Below are 21,124 nucleotides of genomic sequence, written 5' to 3'. Positions count from 1 at the left end.
AACCTGAGAGGTTGCCTTGGCTGAGACAGGGTCAGGAAGGCTTGCTTTCACCTTTGTTATCGTGGGAACAATGCAAGATGCATAGATACTGTTTGAGAGAACAATTTTCCCACAGCAGCACTTTTTGTCTTGGATTTAAAGCTGCCACGATATTTTGAAGTTCACAAGTATTGTTGACGAAAGACTGCCAGTACTACATTAGAGTACTACACACGTGGTCATGATAGTGCAATTAACCCTCAAAAAATGAAAAGAAGAAAAGCGTTTGTACATGTATGCATGTTTCACATGGTTCATTTCATTTGGGTGTTCTATTACAGTATCTTTCTATCAGTGAAGTCACATTAATGGTACAGTGCTCTTTTATGTTCACATAGTTTCAAGAAGAATGGCTATCACTAGTGCAAAAACTGATTTTTAAAAAATCTAATACACAATTTATTGCAGCTGAAGGAAACTGTGGTAAAGGTAAATTAAATTAAAAATAAATAAATCCCATTGCTCTTTATTTTGTCTCCAAAAAAGCTGCGCTTCTATATATACATGTTGTGCAAAAACATTTAAAGGTTTGAAGGACTTTACATTGTGATTTTATTTCAAGGCACATACATAAAATACAACAACAATTTTGTTTATAGGAGAAAAACAAAAGAACAAGAAAAACTTTGGTTCCTGAATAGCAGAATAGATTTTGTTATTATAAAACTGATCCACCAGATGACCGGTTTATATACTAAACAAAGTTTTAATGCTAACTTTCATTATTATTATTGTTATTACTGTGCTTTTCAGTGGGGTGTTATTCTCATTATTGTTTAAATACAAAGAGTTACCATTTTTTTATTGTTTTTAGAAATTATTAACTTTCCTGAATTATGTTTTTTCACCATGTTGTACCAATACTAGAGAAGATTTGTTTTTTATTGTTATTAGAGGGAAACTTTATTTAAGACAAGTTTTCAACTTTAAGAGACACAAAAGTTTTTTTTTCTTTCCAGGATTATATAATTTTTACAGTTCTCTTATTCATCCTTTCAAAACATTTAATTGTAAATTCTGTGCTTCTGATATAAAAATATAGGGCCTTTTAGATAAAATAACAATTGTTTAAAACTCGTTGAATTTGAGGTTTTATTTTTTATTTTCAAATTAAGTTAGTATACAGCAGTTGAAAGTAAAATCTGGTAGCATTTTAAAAGGCAAGGAAAATAATTTAGTGTTGCTTACCAATATAACACACTCCTCAAATATTGGATTTTGTTTACATGTGAGAGCTCTTGCGCAGAAACACTGTTACTGTAGTTAGGCATCAAATGACTGTTTTTTTTATTATTCTTAATTGTAAACTGATTTGTCAGGTCTGAAGGAAATAATGAATTGTTAATGGTACAGATTTTGTAGAGGCTTGCAGATGAAGCCCAATAACAATTTTGGTGCCACTAAACCAAACAAAGACTGATGCGATTATTAATCCCAGTGTTTGTAGCCAGCAAAATTGTGTAATCTGTAGTAGAAGAAAAATTGGAAACACTTTGATGACCACAGAAGAACTATTGCCCTCATTTCCAAAATCACATTCTGTGTACTTACATGCAGGAAATAATATTTTACAAGGTCCCAGTGTAAAGATATAAAGATGGCAAATAAATAAAGTATTCATCATTTCTAGGCACTAATGAAAACAGATGTTGATGCATGTGTTACTTTTCTTTTGTTGAATATATTTAAGTCTGTCACGTTATTTGCATATTTTTTACTTGAATTTAGTTTAGAGGTTATAAAACTTGAAATTTTTCTTTGAGTTTGGCTTGCAAAATAAAACTTTGTCTAGGCCAGCAATCTCTCTGAAAGTGTGGACATTAAAGAAAACCTGGCTACATGGAACATGCTGCCTGCACCGACACTGCAGTCTCAGAAATTAGAGATTTTTGTTACTCAAAAAGTTCTGTATTTTCCTGAAAATACACATTCAGGAAACAAGAAACACATTCTACATTGCTGCCTACATGTAGAAATCTGATAGTGTTTTACATAAGAAATGCATTTGTTATCTCTCAATGTCTCTAGGCAACTTTTATCTTTGCATCTATATTTAAAGTATCCTTGTCATTGCGGAAAATTGCATTCATCTCAATCACACACATTTTGTTTGATTGACATACTGTATGTACGGGCTTACATAATTAGGAAGTGATATATTGTATGCAGCTTTATAATTAGAAGAATATCTGCTATTGTCTATTAGTCTGATCATGTGTTAATCACTTCCACCTCACCCCAAGTGTGGACAATTAATATTATCCATCACAGCCACTATTAAATACTATGTTATACTGTACCTGTTACCTTTAACACATCTGCTTAGTGTGAACAGCCCTTTTGATCTGAAGGTCCCTGTCTCTTCTTGTATCTCTGGGTTTAAGCTTTCCTACAGCACCCACATTTATCCTTTTTTTAATTAACTGTTTCATTATGTGAGCACAATTTCTCTTCTTAGGCATCTTAAACAGCATGAGCTAAAATAAAGCCAACAAGATAATAATCTTAATCACCCAACTCACTATTTTGACATAAAACTGTATATTATAACAGACTTTTAGAAACATCTTCTGATCTATGACTCAAAATGTTCTTTTTAAAAAAAGCAAATTTCCTTTTATGTTCACAAGAAACTGAAAAAAAAAATTAAAATAGAAACAGTAAACTGAAAAGCTGAAAATGAATATTATATAATAATAAATATTTGTTATATGTGAGACGAGCATACCTTCACCGTTGTTTGAACCAGTCCACCATTCAAGATCTTTTCTGACATTTTTTAGGTAAGAAAACCACATTCCCCAAGCAAATTCAGAAAGCTTACAAACATGACAACCAGCTAAACAGTCAGGAAGCCCCTTCATCACATTGCCTCAGCAGCCCTTCTGCCACAGACTGATACAATGCTGCTGACAGTGCCATCTAGTGGTCCATGAAATACCCACAGGCATACACATATACACACGGGTTTATTTTATTGGATTCTAATATTTAGAATGATTAAGATTATTATGACACCTTTTCTTACGGATTTGCTAAGGATCCAGGAAATATTGTCACAGACTTTCGTTCTCTTTATTTTCTGATTTTAACCACTGGCATGTTTTATGCAGTGTATGATCTATTTCCTGTTTATTTTCCATTAGCCCCTAGAAAGGAATTTTTTCTTCGGTTTAACCATCAATATTTATATCTAGCAGGTACTTCTTTTCATGTGTAGCATGAAGAGGTCCAAGTATTATTCTGTAAAAGGCGCATTTTATGCTTCTGTGGTTAAGAAAGTCTCCCAATATCGATATCATGTAAATACTAAAACTAAAAGAGAACATCTTCTGTAAGAAGAAGCTAAGAAGGCTTGATTGTACAAATTCATCTGTACAGTACTTAATACAACTTGAAAACCAACAAATTATAAAACAATTTGCATTTTTTTTACTAAGGAATAAAAAAGATAGCAGATTTCCACATAATAGCCAACAGTATAAATTACATAGTGGACAGGTCTTGGAAATATATACTGTATGCTTATATACAGTATTCAATTGTATTATTAGTACAAAGGTCCTAATGTGGTCTCAAAACTATCATGTATGGCAGCAGTCCACATCTGGGACATTGCTCTTACAGTATGTTATGCTATTATTACCTAGCTGGCAGTCTCTGAAGCCAACACCCCCGTTTGGGGTGTAGATTGGTTGTATCTGGAAATCTCCTTTGAGCAGCTGTTCATTATTTAAGGAGACTATCTGAAAGCTTGTTTCAGTCATTTCAAGGATGGAATTATCCTTTTTAGTCCCTGCTTCACAGTAATCATCTTTTCGTCTTCCTCGGTTGTATTTCCACTTGGAAGAGGAGTACCTGCCCTTCTTGTGCATGTGCCAGCAGAATATGCTTAACAAAACGATCAGAACAACAATCACCGCCCCTCCTATCAAACCGGCCAGGAGGAAAGGGGAGCTGGGGTTTTGCTGAGTGGCCTGCTCTGGGCCAGTGGCCTTATTATTAGAGCTAAATGATGCAGGTTTGGTGGTAGCCTCTGAACATACTGTATCGTCTCCAGGGTGGTAGTTATTGAAAGCATCTAAAGGGATTATACAAATGCGATATGTAGATTTTGGCTCCAGGTTCACCAGGCTCAGTCTCTGTCGTTCCCCACTGACCATTCTTTCTTGCACAACATCTCCTGTCAAGCTGTGCCCCATTTTAACCCAAGACACCTTGTACGCAGTGACTGAAAAGACAGACATCCAGCTTACCTGAATGCAAGTGTCATTGACAAAACTAAAAGAGATCTGCAGAGGGTCCTGGGGAGGGAGCTTAGTCCTCTGCTCGTCGCCTGCTGTGGGCAGAGAAGGGGGTGTAGGTGTGGGAGACAGATCTGGCACTGTTGCAGTTGGTCTCGTGGGGGGTGTAGAAGGAGGGGCCTCTGTGGGTATGCGGGTGAGCCGTGGCTCAGATGTGGTGCTTGTGGGGCATGGGATCAGACTGAGATTGAGCTCTCTTATTACCATGCCACGGACCTTATCTGGCTTATGGCACATAAATCCGCGTACATTAAGAGGTGCTGGTAGAGACTTTAACCACTCTGTTACCCATCTAATCCTGCAGTCACAGTACCACAAGTTGTTTCTGACAGTGAGCTGCCTTAGGTTTGTAAGGCCATCAAAGACCCCCTGTGTCAGGGACTGCAGCTGGTTGTTTGAAATATCCAATTTCTCTAGCTGATGCAGGTTAGAGAAGGCTGTCACGGGGATCTCATTCAGCTGATTATCCTGCAAGTTGAGTTTCACTAAAAACTCACCAGGGAGGTCAGAGGGTGGAATGGTAAGAGAGTTTCGAGACATGGACAGCTCTGTGAGATTTACTAAATCCTTGAAAGTTCCCTTGGCTATTCCCTCATTTGTTAGGAGATTCCCATCCAGAAGTAAGCGCTTGAGCTTTGTGACATTTTTAAACACTTCCTCTGCAATGAGAGCAATTCTGTTTTCATCAAGACGGAGCTCTTCTAGATCCAGCGGCAATCCAACTGGCACACTGCTTAAGTGGTTTTTTGATAAAAATAACAGCTTAAGGCTAACGGCTTCCCGGAAGGCAGCCTCCTCAATTCCAACAGTAGAGATGGAATTATCATCCAGGTGCAGCTCTTCCAGTTTGGACAGCTGGGCCAGGGCTGCCTTGGAAATGGTTTGGATGTTATTTTCCTGCAGGTGAAGTACCCGCACATTTTTGGGTAAATTAAGGGGAAACTCATCAAGCTGGTTACCATATAAGAACACTGTTTCCACTGAAGCAAGGTTGTGCAGCTCAACAGGGAATCCAGCATTATTGATTTGGTTGTTGTGGAGGTAGAGTGTCTTGTAACCCTCCTGTATCCCAAGAGGAACCGATGTCAGACTCCGTTCATTGCAATAAACAAAGGTTTTATCACAGCGGCACTCCTCTGGACAAGAGGCAGCCCTATAAAAGTGTACTTGGAGACCCAGCAATATGGTTACCCATGATTTTAGAAAAGTAGCCCAGTCTTTATTCCAGAATCGAGCCTGTAACTCCATTTCTTAAGATAGTTGGAACTTTGCAATTTTGTAAAAAAAAAGAATCCACTGTAAAGAAAGTCTTTAAAAGCCTGGGTGGATGCTTACTTTGCTGGTAAGTATGCTATATGGAAGAAGTCGGGGGTAATCCTTCTATAATTGCTTGTCCTAAGCTCCAAATACAAGAGCAATGGTCTCATTAACTTGCGTTGCTCTTCTGGCTGCCTCCATCCATGCTTGGATATCAGATGATAGCGCAGCTCATCACATTTCGCTTTCAGCCAAGCAAGGGCCAATTTAAAATCATGCAGCACAGGGAGACATTGGAAATACTCAGCAGGTTTATCATGCAGGACTCCCTCTCTCTCACTCACTCGTCACACACTGCTGCGCTCTGACAGAAGTAGCCTCCTTTGGACTTGACATTTGGATCCAGAGACCTGTTTCAATAAAATAAAAATAAGATTAATAGTTTTCCAAAGCTTCGGACTTCAGAAATGCTCACATTCTACTGTAGTTATCCTAATTTGCGGTCTAGCTACATGCAGAGAAGTTTTCAACAGGAAATAATAGCAAAAGGGACATTAATTAAAGGAAATCAACAGAGTATGTCATCTTCACTGAAAGTTTTATTTCCACAGAATTCACCTCACTTTTTCCCTCCTGGTTTTTCCAGTTAACCTACATTAGCTTTATACAATATGTGGCTTCATACAGAGAAAAAAATGAACCATTTTTTTTATATTTGTGAGTTCAGGTCTCTAAAGGTTTAAAGCACAAAACTGCCTGTGAAATAATAAAAAATAATGCCAATTATAAAGCAAACTGCTCCTAACTGTTTTTATGGATTAAAGTTATTATAGAACTTATCTAAGCCAAACAAAATTATAAAAATTAAAAACAAAATGGAATAACAGTCATCTAGTGGATAATATAGATGATGAAAACTTGTTTAAAACTTTTTTTATTAGATACTGGTTAATTAATTTAACATTTGACTGCTTTAGAATAATATTACTGCCACAAGCATTGTAACAAATGGTTTTCATCATCATTACTGTTGTTTGTGATTTATAGTAGTGGTAAACATTATTTTAACACAATTTTAGTACAAAACATTTTAAATAAGGTATTAATTTTTAAATGGCATTCAAAGACAAGCTGTCCTCTTTTAGTATTCTAAAACGTGTTAATACCAGAAGCAGATTAAAATGTTAAAGAGGAAATGCAGAAGAAAGTCACTTCCGAATGACTACAAACTATCATTTACATATGACTTCTGTAAGCATGTTAATTATATAACATAAAAACAAAATATAAAAATATTCTACACACTGTAGAATATACACATATTCCACTCATATACTCTTACAGAGAAGTCAATGATTTAGGTACTTAAACTGTGGAATTGCTAGCACTGAAAGTATTACACAGATAGCACTGCTTTGTGCCCCAGTCAACAGTTTCCAGTATGACTGGACTTTACAGACCAGTAAGCAGAAGGCAGCTCATTATAAACTACTAACAAAATGAAAGCTTGGTTTTATAGACAACGAAAAGTCAACTAAACTAAGACTAGAAAGTATTTCTGCTGTTAATAGTGCACAGGCAGTTACTACCAATATGAATTGTTTCTGCATAAGCACTGAGGTCACAAAATTACAATACCCGATATTCAAAACTTGCATAACAGTCCACTCCAAACTGTGGCTGTAAGACTAAGTTCACATTGTAGAATTTACATTTAAAAGGTGATGTTACGGTCTTATAGGCTACAGCACCACACCTCAAATGAGGGAAAAAATATCATTTTAAGGTTACAACGTAAACATTTTCTGTTACACTTAAACTTTGTTGTTATTTAAACTGTATTATCTTATTTTCTTAAACTGAATAAATACTAAAATTGGACTTGTATCGACCCCTTAACAACAGGAATGACAAAAGTTTAATGTAACAAATGGGAATATTGAGATAGGTGAAACGAACTGCAAATTAAACCTCTGAAAATATGAATATGTTAGCCTTTATCATTTCATACACTTGACTACTGATTTTTTAACAGTATTTATAAGTTACTGTATAAGATGGCACCATAATATTAAAAGGCAAGATGTATTTCAATGTCTTTAAATTATAATACTGTGCAATTTGAATGATTCTACCTAAAACCATCATACAGTAGGATTTAGTCTTTTTTTTCCCTGTTAACATAAAAAAACATAATCGTGGAAATAGCAAATATATTATGATAAAATTGTCAATCAGCAAAACTGTCAATAAATACCATGAAATAGTTAAATCAATCATAATCTCAGCATCAAGTACATTCGCATTTTTTCTTTTTCAAATGCTATCTCTAATTTAAAAAGCTATTCTGTGACAATAGGTTATTAGTTTCGAAATTGGAGACGTTTCATTTCTAGTTTCTAGCACCTGGTACCTGTTTGACCTAGATGTACATGTTGATACGCCCGCTACTGAAACAGGATTAAAAAATAGATTAAACATTCAAAATGCAGTTAAATGTCAAAGATTATCAACCATATTATGGCGGGGAGCACATCAGGTGAATTTTAAAGACTTCGCAGTCAGAGATGTTCATTTGAATGAGCTCTTTCAGCCGCAGAATTATGATACAGCACATTACGAAGAGTGATTGGGTGTCATACTTCACGTTACTGTGACAAACACAAAACAGTTTAAACATGCCACTGAAATATTAATAACTCACGTTTCAAGATATATTGAAGATCAATTGGTGTTTTTGTGCTGTTAATTTAATTAATGAATCCAATTTATTCATATTTAAAACAATGCACAACCAACTGCTCGTTACACGTTGAAAATAATTTAGTGAGCATTTGTGATATTTTAAAATGCCCGAAGGACTGCACAGATTTATAGAATAGAAGATACAGCCAAAGGAAATCCCGTTTTTCCACAACATGTACAGTCTGGGTTGGTGATACAAATCCTGCTTTATCAGTTTGGTTTATCAGAGATTTGTTATTCTCTAAATAAATATACAAATGCATGTAAGGGTCCTTTGTACCCTTTTAAAAAGTTTATTTGTTTACAGTTCCCCCCCATCGCAATCTCTTAATACAGAAAAAGTAAATTAATGGGAATAATTATACAACTACGTGATTGTGCGTTAAAGTAAGCAATTACCCTAAGCGGTGCTTTAATCCTCTTCATGTTGTATCCCTTCCTTTTCCACTTTGTGCACTTCCCGGATTTTTGCAGGCTTCCTTCTTGTCAGCAGACAGTTCATGCGGTGGAGCCGCCTGACAGATCCCAGCGCTCCAGCGGTATTCTGTTCTGCGAGGACGGGGTCGCTCCGCGCAGCCCACCGGCTCCCAGTCCCTCAGGCTGCATGCTTGCTCAGTCCAGCGGAGGGCTCTACAAGCCCACACTCAGCCCCGACTCCGTGCCTTACCCCCGCCTTTCAACACGGGAACCACTCTCTGCCTCAGTTCTTCTCCGCTCCGTGCTCCTTCAAGAGATTAAAGGATCACATTAGGGGGAAAACCTATCTAGACTTCTTGCTCCTGCTCCGTGCGTGTGTCCCAAGCAGTATGCGTGCGCTCCCTGCGACTGTTGCCCGATGCTCCGGTAATAATGTTTCACATCTGATAGTTTATTGCCAATGTTAGACTTGCCTTTTCCCCTCGAAACCCCTGGGAGATGTTTACAGTAATGAATTCAGCTGATAGCGATCTCACTGCTGCTGTCTTCTCTCTCTCTGTTTCTCACTCCGTCCCTCCCACCCGTACAGAGTGGAGAGTGCTCCTTTGCCGAAGCAGAGACATCAGTAAGTGGTCAGCAGCCATTTTTGGGGAACTAAGCACTTTTATTCCTGTTCTCCAAACTAATTTTGATTTTTACAAAGTTGGTTTCTTGTTCTTCCTGGTAAAAAGAAAAAAATATTTTGAAAAAGTAAGTCAATAACCTCGGGAAAACAGATTCTGAAATCCGTTTAATTTCCCTCACCACTTTTCTAAAGGTGTTAGTAAATAAAACGCCTGTCCTAAACCACCAAGATCGCACGTTCATTCATTGCAAGTTGTTGTATTTTCATGTATTTATAACTGCTTGTGATAGAATGAATTTGAAGATACTCATCTATTAGCAGTAATGTGAATTTCTTGAAAGAGAAGGATATTTGTAGTTCTAAGGTTTTACATTTTCATTTTCTGGACGTGTGATATGAATATTTGCATATACTCGTTTAATCAGCTTTTGTTTTATAGCAAAATAGCTGCAATAAAGTGATGTGTTTGTAATTTTTTGGATGGCAGGGAGTAATTTCACTTATAAGGATATCTATAAATAATATACTTAAAAAGATCTTTTTAATTGATTGAATCACATACTGTACCTCTGCTATAAATTACAGAAATAAAAATATATTTTTCCTGTGAATGTAGTGTACAGGTAAGAGAGCTAGGCAAGAAGTACTTTAGAAAGGATTATAATACATTCATAGTTCTCCCATCACTGATGAAAATGTAATTTCTTTATTTTGTATGCTTTATACTGTAAGTACTTCTGGCCACTACTTTACATTATAAAACTACCAGTTTAATGTTTTATTCTGTTATTTTTGTACTTGGAGTAAGACTGGTGGATGTTCTTTTTTTTTTCAAAATGAAAAAAGCTCATAAAATAAAAAAAACAGGCCAACAGCATTGTTGCGATGCCTAGTTTCTGCAAGTTCTAATGTGCTCCAAACTCTGAGGCTGAGCCCTGCTGAGATGAAACGCTCCCTTAATGAAATCTTCATAATTAGCAAGGCTTGGTAATGTTTTATTAAATTAATCAGTCCAAGAAGATGTGATATGACAAAAACAGTTTCTATGTCTGTGTGTTCAGTTTTGTGCAAAGTTTAGAAACTCCTGTTTTTTCTCTCTGTTTTACTGAACACAGAATAGCAAGTTCACGAAGCAGGGACTAGGCCCAGTGAAGGATAGTTTCTTCGCCCTGTTCTGGTCTCTCACATAGCTCAGAACAAGATTTAGTGACTAAAATCATTTGGATACGACTCATGACTTTGTAGGCAGTCTGATCTGACTTGTTTATACCCCCATTACCTGATAAACAAAAGACTAAATTAAAGGGTTATACTGTATATGTAAACCAAAAGCTTCCAGGTACTTCACTGAAGAATCTGAGAACTGATTTTAATATTTGAGTGCGTAGCTGGGTCTGTCCTTATGGTACAATGAAGGACAGCTTAATAAACTGGACACTCATGTTTTATTCCTCAGAGCACCAGTGACAACAGCATGTGATATTTGCCTGACCTTGATGTTCTTTCCAGTAAGATTAGCATATACAATAAGCATTGCATGAAAACTGGTTAATATTGGCTATTGCAATTGAATTACTGTTATGTCTATCCTATCTATGTAGATGCCTGACTGACATCAAATTAATGGCAAGAAGATGGCTTAATGGATGGCCTATGGTTAAAATGCGATATGCTGATTATGTCACGCATGATTGATCGATCTTATCAATTTGCAATCATTAGTCACAAATGACAAGAGGGAATGCCAGACTCTTAACTGATGATGATGCATGTTCTATACAGAGAACAGCCTGCATGGCCTTATGAAAATAAATTAGATATACAGTATTTCCAGAAAGATAGTCAACCTGTTGTCTGAAGCTATAGTTTAATGTATCAGTTGTACTACATTTGTCACATTTTGCTATTTTTTATGGCATGCTGAGTGCCTTTTGGGTACATGTTTGCCTGCCAAATACCACAGCTGTCATTTTTGTTCTCAATAGACAAAATTAAATTTCATTCAGACTCTGGCTTGTTCCATATTAATTATATAAGTGCTTATGAGACCCATGGACAGGCAAGAACCTGCTTATAATCTTTAAATAGATTCAAGTTAAAACTGTGATATCAGAAAATTTAGATGGAGGAATATTGACCTGATTGAAAGTTGAGAAATAAAATATTAAAGTTACAACAATACTGCATACATTCTTTATAAGGCACGGATATAAAATCAGCTGGAATATTTTTCAGTTTGCAAATTGTCACCATCCTAGTGTTACTGCCTGTTATAATGTCTGAGGTATCATTCATAAATATTGAACACAAGTGAAATAGGAAAAGGATTCTTTTTCTGTTGCAGTTACAGTATGTACAATAATCTTCAGTCTTTTTGAATAATTTATTTAAATCTCTGGCAGTATTATGGTCACAGTAGGAATTGCAATTTGCATATAGTTTGCCCATGTCATATAATACTTCCATGTTTTTTTTACTTGCGGTAAACCTATTTGCTATGAAGTGTAAGACAGAGAGTAGGTGGAGGGCTGTAAATTCAGGACATTATATCAAGGTGGCAGTAGTGTACAGGGATATTTTTTGAGCTCACTAGTGTGTGCTATGGCACCTATTGACTATCTTAGGTAGTCACGTCAGGTAAAAACTTAATTTGTATTTCTTCACAAATGAAGAAATGAACAAAGCTTTTTTACAGTGAAAGAATGATTACTGTATTCCAGCTGAGGATCTTGATGCCCTGAATGTTGAATGGCCATTGTAAAGCAAGAGCTATGCTTTATAATAAATGTTCAATGTGATTGTGATTGACATATCCTGTGCACATCAACAAGTAAACAACGGTCTCATCTCCTATGAGCTATGATAGACCTTCCAAAATTAAACCAGATGACATTGGTTCTTCCCAGTAGCTGCTATGGCAAGGCACATGTTCTGTGCTGTGAGTCCACAATAGTGAAAACTAAAAAAACCAAAAACCCATATATACTGTAATTTTACTAGCACATAAAGAGCTTATGATCTCAAGTATTCATTTGTGCTCCTGATAGTTCCCGGTGTAAATCGTACAGTATGTAAAAAGAAGACATAACATTAGAAAAAACAACTTTAGTTTAATACTCTGCCTTCTTTGCATCATTTTTTATATATTTTATTTGTCATATTTACTAACATTGTATTATGAGTTTGAAAAAAGATATCAAGGCATCTGTGGTATTTCCAAATGTGTATTGTAGGTTTCAAGTTAATGTAAGTACAGTGTAATTTATTGAAGAATATAGTACTAAGTGTATTAATATGTAAATGTATTTACAAACAGTATAGTAGGATAATTAATTTTACCTCTTTGAAAACTATATAGAGAATGTATTGTAGAAATTTGTGTTATCTTATCTGAGGTTTTGTCCATTTTTTCATGCCACCCTAGTTTTTTATATACCAAACAGCTGTTTAATTTATTCCCATTTCACCATGTCTGCTTTCTTATCTTTTCTGAGGTCCAAGAATTTAGTTCTCCATTATGCTTTTCTTAACATCCACTACATCAACAGTCTGTTTATTAACAAGGACTAAGATTGCAAAGTACTGGTGTGGAATAAATAATTGTGATTCATGTACTGTAAGTGTGTAATGTTCTACAGTTTTAACACTAGGAAGATGAAGGTGAGTGATGAGAACAATAGGTTCTTCTAATTGCAACCTATTTTAAATACCATGTGTGAGTTTGCTATCAAATAATTCAGAAAAAGGCATAATATAGGACTTTGATACAAAACACAATTGGAATATGTGACCGTAAATGTCAGGATTAGCATGAAAAAATAAATTTTACAATAAAACCTACAATAATCATTTCTAAATAATGCCTAATGAAAATAACAAATTATTTGCTAAACAACTTCCCTTCTTTTTCTTATGACATCTGTAAATAGCAATCATACTTCATACTGACATTTTCAATGCAGAAAGAATAAATATTATCACTCATCATATATCTCTCACCACACATTTGCTTCAGAAATACTTGATGAATCAAACAACTTATAAAGCTCTTCACATACACATTCACAGATAAATACCACTCAATGAACTCCACTGTATCATGTGATTCTGCACAATGCAGAAAATTTTCCCAAACAAATTTTGCAACATATTCAATTAGCATATTCAGCATTTGAATATGTTAAGTAATTCCTCATGCAGTGTCTAAGCCTCTTGTTTAATAGGAAATGCAGTTTATGTCTTTATGCAACAGAATAATCTAATCAGGAAATGACAGCTAACAAAGGAATGCAGTGACAAGGCCAAAAATCATTTAGTTTTGTGTCACATTTTCTTATTTATTTAAAACTTAATTTAATTTCAGTCTTTGAAAATGACATTTGGCTGCACAGTAAACACTTTTAAAAATAGACAACATTCTGTAGTCATGTATATAAATTTGGAAATACCTAGCAAGGGATTTGTTTTAAGGATTAATATGTTTAACACTAATCATCAAAATTCAAAATTGAATCTAATTTTTTTTTATGCCTTTGCATACATTTATCCTCATTAAGGAGAAAGACTTGGGAAACTTTAACAGAAAACTAAAAAGCCAATCATTCACATAAATGTCCAGATCTCCAGTGCAAAACCTGTTTTTGAGATCACAGAAAAAAAAATGTTTGTTGAGTGCAGAAAGTAAAAAGAGGCAGTGTTCAATCAGCCTTTGATTTATTTAATCAGTAGTTCACTCAGTCAGAAGTGAAATATTGTTCAGAAGAAATGGACTGCTGGGTTACTCCAGATGGATGTGTCCCATGCATGTATCAAGCTGTAAAAACAGTGACGGGTAACACAAAGGGCTCTGTTAGTCAGCAGGCACAGACAGATATGCAGGGAAAGGTCAGGAAGTGAATTGTTGTTTAGAAGATGGGATGCTTTTCTGAAGTTACATCTGCAGTAAATATCCTCTCGGAGGTTAAATAAAGGATGTCCAAAGCAGAGATATCCCCAGTAGCTCTATATTTCTCTTATTTTCCTTGACTTGCAAAGCTTTGTGTCTTGGTAACTGTCATTGGCAACAATATGTCATTTGGATAAATGAGGAAAATGTTGAATTAAAGATCAAATTCAGTTATCTTGGATGGAGAACTCACACTGCAAACATAGCCAGAATGTGGTTTATCTGTGTTCAATTAGCACAGTGTTGCTGTTGTGTTAACTTAATCCAAAGAATTCCACATTTCCTCATAATTCTGAATGAAATGAAATTTAAATTTATTTTTTTAAAGGATGTATTTGTGCAAAACATGAATGGAATGATTAATATTTTACTTCTTTTTATGTGAGGAAATAAATGATCTAAAAAAGAATAAAAACATTACAAAACAGCAGATGTTTGCATACAGGATATACTATTATCTTATTTTTTTGTTATTATGATAAGTTGAAATTTCTCTCAGCTAACATATATGATATATATGTATAAATACACAGATACTGTATTTAAGAATTAGTACATTTTTTTATGATGTAGTCTTAGCTTTGTACATTTGGTAGCAAGCTCATATTCTGGTTATTCAGAGTATAGAGTACAACGATTGGATTTAAGATATTTCTTTTCTTGAATAAATAATAACAGCATGAATCTTTTTGCTTAACCAGTTATTTTAAAACATCAGAAAATACATTTTTAATCTTATTCTCACCATATCCACTTAACTATTTAAAAGGATCAATATTTTCATTAATTTTTAAAAATGAAACTCTTCTGGATTTAAGATGAGCTCTGCAGAACTCTACAGAAGCCACTTTCCATTTGCTGTGCTCACCTTCCCTCTACATGTTTGTGTGCTATTGTGTGTGTTAAGACAGGGAGCAGTTCAGAACAGTGTATTGTTAGTGTTGTGAATTTTTCTTGTATAAAGGGGATTCACTAGTTTAGTGTTAAACAGTATCTAGTATACTGTGTACAGTTTTGGGCTCCCGACTACAAAAGTAACATCACTGCCCTAGAAAGAATTCAAATTGAAAGCAACCAACATATTTCCAAATCTAAAGGCAATGTCATTAACAGATGTGACAGATGCAATAATGGAAGTGTATAATTTTGGTCTTGAATTTAAGAAAATATAATGTAACCTGATCCAAGTCTTCGAAATCCTGCTCTGAGCAAAAACAAAGCAACAGAGTGCAACTGGATGAAGCAAGAAGAACGATTTTCTTTTTACGAATTGTGTCACTTGTTCATGAGGTGGTTGTTTTCTGTAGCTGCCTAATATAAAGGCACTGTCTACGAAGACTATTAACCCACCCTTCCACCCCCTCCAGGTATTCGTTTTAGCTTTTCAGGTTTGTCGGAAATTCATTGGGCAGATTAAAATTGCCATGAAAGGCTGGTCTTTTACAGTGACATTCTTCAACAAAGCATTTGATTTGCAAAGACATTGCTGTGTGTGACTGCTGGTCTTACAGCCAACCTGACAAGTAAGATTCTCCCTGGAGGACTTCCTGTTTGCATGATGGAGACCTTACACCTTCTGCTGTTACTTGGATGGCATTTTACAGTATACAGTATGTAAGCAGAGCTACAGTGTAATGAAATCACTGCTCACTTGAATACCTGACTTTCTTTTTTAAAAGACAAAATAGTTGCTTATACAGTAATACCTTAGTTTTTGTATTTGGTTTTTGTAGTGTCTAGCATTAAATTGATGCTAGTATTCATGCTTGAAAGCATAGTCTAGCATTATGAACGAAAGGTGTAATTCATGAAGCTGTTGACTTCCATGACATTAACATTTTTAAAAATAAATAAACTGATACATAAAATACTGCATATTGGAAGGCAAAATAAACTCATAATATAAAACAACTGTTCTGAATGTTTCCCAGTAGGAATAATATCTAGTTTCATAATATTCTAAGTGGGAAATGATGTTAATGGAATTTAGGAGTAAAAGTCCATATGACAATATCCCACTCTGTTTAACTTCATGCTAAATGCATTAGTAGTATGTCTATGTGTTATCAGACAAAAAAGCAAACTGCATATTTTTATTATATCAATTCCCTGTGTAAGTAATTCCTTGGAACATATTTGAAGACTAAAGTAAATTTAAAATCTCTCCACCATTTTCAAATTATAGTTTCGTAATACTGCAGCATCAGTCTGATGTTTCATGGATTTGCTTCCTACGGTGCAGCAGGGATGTCAGACTGAATGGACTTACTGAACTGTTATTATTTCCAGTTAATGAACTTTAAATTACTTGAGCAGTAGGAGACCTTTTTCTTTAAAAGTTTTACAAAAAGGGGTGTAAGGTAATAGTTTAAATGTTTAGTTAAAATAACACATTCCTGACACTAACTTCACTACAATAAATTTGTAAAGCTAATAACACACCTCACTTTTCATGTAATGCTGAGTGCAAAGTTTCTTTAATCTTCCATGCACAATATGGGGGTAGAGGAATAAACAGGTTCTTTATAGCTGTAGATTACAAGATGGGTATTTATTACAAAACAAATTCCTAACTGAGACACAAAACACTGAAAGTAGTATTTACAGGAAATTATTTACCAATGCAGAGATCGCTAGCAGCAATTCTGATCCCTAGTCCAATAAAAAAGCATCCATATACACAAAAGAATGACAAATAGATGACTAATTTTATCTGTTCGTTTCTAAAAGGGCAACACAGTTGCATAGTGGTTAGCACTGCTGCCTCACAACCATGAAGCCCTGGGTTATATTCTGGACCTGGGGTGCTGTCTGTTTGGAGTTTGTATGTACAGTACCTCTCATGTTTGCATGGGTTTCCTCCAGGTGCTCCAGTTTCCTCTCACAGTCCAAAAGCATATTGTTATAGTATGTTAATTGGCTTTTGAGAAAATTTGTGCTGGTGTGAGTGTGTCTGTATTTGTGTGTACCCTACAATGGACTGGCATCCATGGTGTATCCCAGCTTGCACCCATTGCTTGGCTTGGGCTCCCCTGCGACTGTGTATGAGATGAAGTAGTTAGAAAATGGATAGATGGATATACTTTAAAAAGGAAACTTAAATTGTTCCACCAATTTGAAACTACAACTTATTCTCCCAGTCTATGTCCATTCAGTGTCCAATAGCTGGTAGGCATCATCATCAAGGAGGACTCCAGTGGTAAAAATAGATTGTAGGCTGTAACTTGCTTGTTGATTCTTCCCTCTTGCCATTTTCTTCTTTCTACTGCTATATTCTGTCTTTTTTCAAGAATACCACTTGGTCACTTAAGTGGCAGGTGAACTTCTGAAAGTATCTAGCCTAATGGTGGTCAGTCATCTGGTCTCCATTCACATTAGAGTTATTATCTAGCTAGATACCACTACAGCTGTACAAATACCTCAGTACCCTGTTTATTGAGCAATTCCATCTCTACTGTTCCTGAGGTGATGGAAGTCCCTTTCTAATATAGGAGGCAATAATTAATATAGTAACATTAAGATTCCTTGAACACAACAATAAGTTTTATATCATTGTCAATTTTTTGATCTTCATCAATCTTGTAAGATTTCCACAAGCAACTTAGCTTTTCAAGATTAAGGTTACACTACATGTATTGCATGTGCTAAAATTAAGAACATTTTCCTCTAAAGCTGCTAAACATCACATCTTTATTAACCTGATTTTATCTGCTTGATGTCTGCAATTTGCCTCATCGTTAAAAATGTTCTACTGTACATACAGTACATGCAGGGCAGTTTTAGTACAACAGAATTATTATTAGATGTATTTATCCAAAGGTGTAAAACGTCTACATGTGAAATTTTGGATAGGTACATACAGTAACGGGCTTTAAAGCGACCTTTCAGTTATCAGCTAGTTAAAATCAAAGATTTAATCCTAATTTAGGATTTATGAGGAAAAGACCATTGCAGAAAGGAGTGACCCTTCAAGGTTAGAACTGCCCCTCTTTAAGTTTCCAACTAACTAAAAGGGCTGTTGGACCAGTACATGTAATTAGGTCGACCACAATTGTGGAGGTCTTTCTTCTTTCAAAGCCTTTCTTCTTCTGTGGGCTCAAGAATGAGGATGACCTGCGTAGTCCGTATGAGTAAGTAAAAATAAGGGGAAAAAATCTAAATTCTGTTTACTTTAAAAAGTGGGGAGAACCATACCACTAAATGCACTTCTAAGGTTTCATATCAACCATTTGTATTTGTTCAACTCTGCTTCCCACAGGAGGATTTAATTAAGAAAAATAACTTGGCATTATGACCCCATTTCCCGGTCTTTATGAACTGATTAAAGTCTAAATACCTTAGCATGTCAGTGAATTATCAAAGTTGCCAAATTGTATTTAAATTCTATAAGTCCTTAATCTAAACCTTTGGGTTTTTGTCTTACCTCTTCTGTAATTTAGACCTATTATTTTGGAGTTTAAGAAGATGTTCACATGACGGTGATGCTAATCACTTATCTTATATTAATTTGATACTTTCGAAATCAACAGCACTTAAAATACCAAATTTGCTATTTGAAAAGTGTAATATACTTTTAATCTGTGTAAAAAAAAAAGAAGGAGAAGGTCTACATCCCAAGGAAATCTCTATTTTTTTTTAATAACTTGCATCTCCAAAGTTAACCTAACAATATGGTGGATATGTTACAAACACTTGGCTCAGCATGCAGTTTGACATCTGAAGTTTGCATTTTAATTTTGCCTGTAATCAAAACACTTCATGCACAACTACCTTTGCTGTTACAAATGAAGGGAAAATGCATGGGGCATCTGAACAGCATAACGTTTAGGTGGTCATGTGGGGTTTCCCCCATCTGCTCCAGTTTCCTCTCACCTTCAAGAGACATGTTGTCTCTGATTGTGTGTGCCAGTGTGTGCCCTGAGGTGACCTGGCGTCTTGTACAGATTGTAGTCCTGCCTTGTGCCCTGGGTTCCAGGATAGGCTCTGAGGTGCCATGTCCCTCAGCAGGGATATGCTGTCTGATAATAAATGGATAATTGATTATGGGTGGACGGGAAAATGATGAAAGGTCCTGTTGAACAGTTGGAATATTTTGTACAAATAATGTGATGGTATTGGTGCATTCATGTGATAGTACATTAATGTGATGTACTGTGTTTGATCAATCAGTTCTGTTTTATATAAGTTCGAGAGTAAGAACAACGAAATATGATATCCCCTTAATTCATTATATAAGGGACCTAACCTAAGTATCGTATTGATAAGCATTCATAAAATAAAAATACCTGTATGTCACTTTTTTTTATTTAAAACATGACAGAAAATGGTCTGCAGATAAGATGATATAAAATGTTATAGATGTAGATCTTCAGAATCGTTGTTGGTTGGATGGGAGATTGAGTTAAAATATCTTCTGATATTAAGCTGAAAAACTAAAGCCTTAATTTTCAACTTAACAAATACTATTTATTTCCTTTTATTTGAAACATTATTTGTCCTCACTTTAGTTAAGAAGCATGGAAGATCTGTGCAATTGGACAGTCAGAGAACAATTTTATCTCGTAATTTCCAGGTTGTCTGTAATTGTACAATAGAAAAACGGCAAGTAATAACCACACATTGTAATACCCATATCCAAACTTGATTCCCACTCAATTATCTTAAGGGCTGTAGAAGCTTGTTTTGAGCAAATACAAAATAGAATGTACAGTAGTTAAAATGTTGTTTTTTAATCTCCATGGTTAATCACTTTCTTTTGCACTTTGTAATGAGCAAATAAAGCAGAGCCTCAATTCACTTTAAAATTTAACTATCAATAAGTAGGCAAGAACAAGCACGTTTTCAAGCATAATTTAAATGATTCAGTTGTGATGGTACACCTATGCAATATAAGCCCCAATCAAGATTCAAAATTGAGACTACAGTAATTGCCCTACCTCTGTAAGAAGGTTAAACATCTTTTAGGGAAACATGATGAGATTAAGGTTTTCTTTCCTCTAATACTATCTTGGATATAAAAACAGCCAAGAGCAAGGGTCTAACAAGTGGTAAGAAGTGTAAGAACCTAAAATATGTTGTATGCTTCACCAGAAGGCAGTGGAAAAAATAAGCATAATATGTTCACAACAGCTGGTGGAAGCACGTAGTCAAACTGCAGCATCAGGAAAGGCAGAATGTAGAACATAACAGTATGCTAATCTGAAATTAATAAAGACATGACTAACATTTCAATGTCTTCTTAAGACAGCTCACTCTAGGAAGACAGTAGCTTTAATATCAGAACTGAAGCTCTTTCCATTATTTTCTGTAGATTTCTAGCAGGCTCAGAAGGAATGAGAAAGGTATCATTGATCATGTGCTAACAAAAATAGAACATGTTTGAATATCATTACATTGGAATCTGCTGTACAACCCACTTTTCCAATTGGAAGTTCAGTACATGAAACTGCAAGTATATATGGCCAAGCAGTAGACCCTGTGGAACACCTGACTGAATATCAACAATCTCAGAGAAGCAATTTTTCAAGTGAGAACTTCAAGGAATAAGAACCAACCAGTACAAGAAAGCCTGACTCTCATGTAGCCTGCAGTAATACAGAAATAAGAATGGGCAAATAGTTTGAATCCCAGTGTTTATTCATTTATGTAAAAAAACATTCCATTCAGAATGCTGGCAGAAAATGCAAAAATGCCAATAAGGACAAACTTTAATAGTTTGTAAATAACTATTTAATTTTTTTCTTTGGTTGTTCCATATGGCATCATTGAAGCCATAAACCTCATTGCAATCTG

General features: G+C 35.3%; 1 protein-coding gene across 1 annotated transcript in view; it reads right to left on the bottom strand.

Moving 5' to 3' along the window:
- Positions 1 to 576: 576 nt before the first annotated feature.
- LOC148827916 (leucine-rich repeat transmembrane protein FLRT2) overlaps positions 577 to 21,124 on the bottom strand; it is a 40,337-nt gene continuing 19,789 nt past the window's right edge. Inside the window, exons 2-3 of the mRNA XM_088925536.1 lie at positions 8,745 to 9,069; positions 577 to 6,010 (exon numbers count right to left, since the gene is read on the bottom strand). Coding sequence (XP_088781662.1) covers positions 3,624 to 5,591 — 1,968 coding nt within the window. The 5' untranslated portion in view covers positions 5,592 to 6,010; positions 8,745 to 9,069 and the 3' untranslated portion in view covers positions 577 to 3,623. The remainder of the gene's footprint in view (positions 6,011 to 8,744; positions 9,070 to 21,124) is intronic.

This window comes from Atractosteus spatula, chromosome 9 (assembly GCF_055471065.1).
Source record: "Atractosteus spatula isolate fAtrSpa1 chromosome 9, fAtrSpa1.hap1, whole genome shotgun sequence".
NCBI classification, from domain to species: Eukaryota; Metazoa; Chordata; class Actinopteri; order Semionotiformes; family Lepisosteidae; genus Atractosteus; species Atractosteus spatula.
This window is presented reverse-complemented; position numbering and strand designations above follow the sequence as displayed.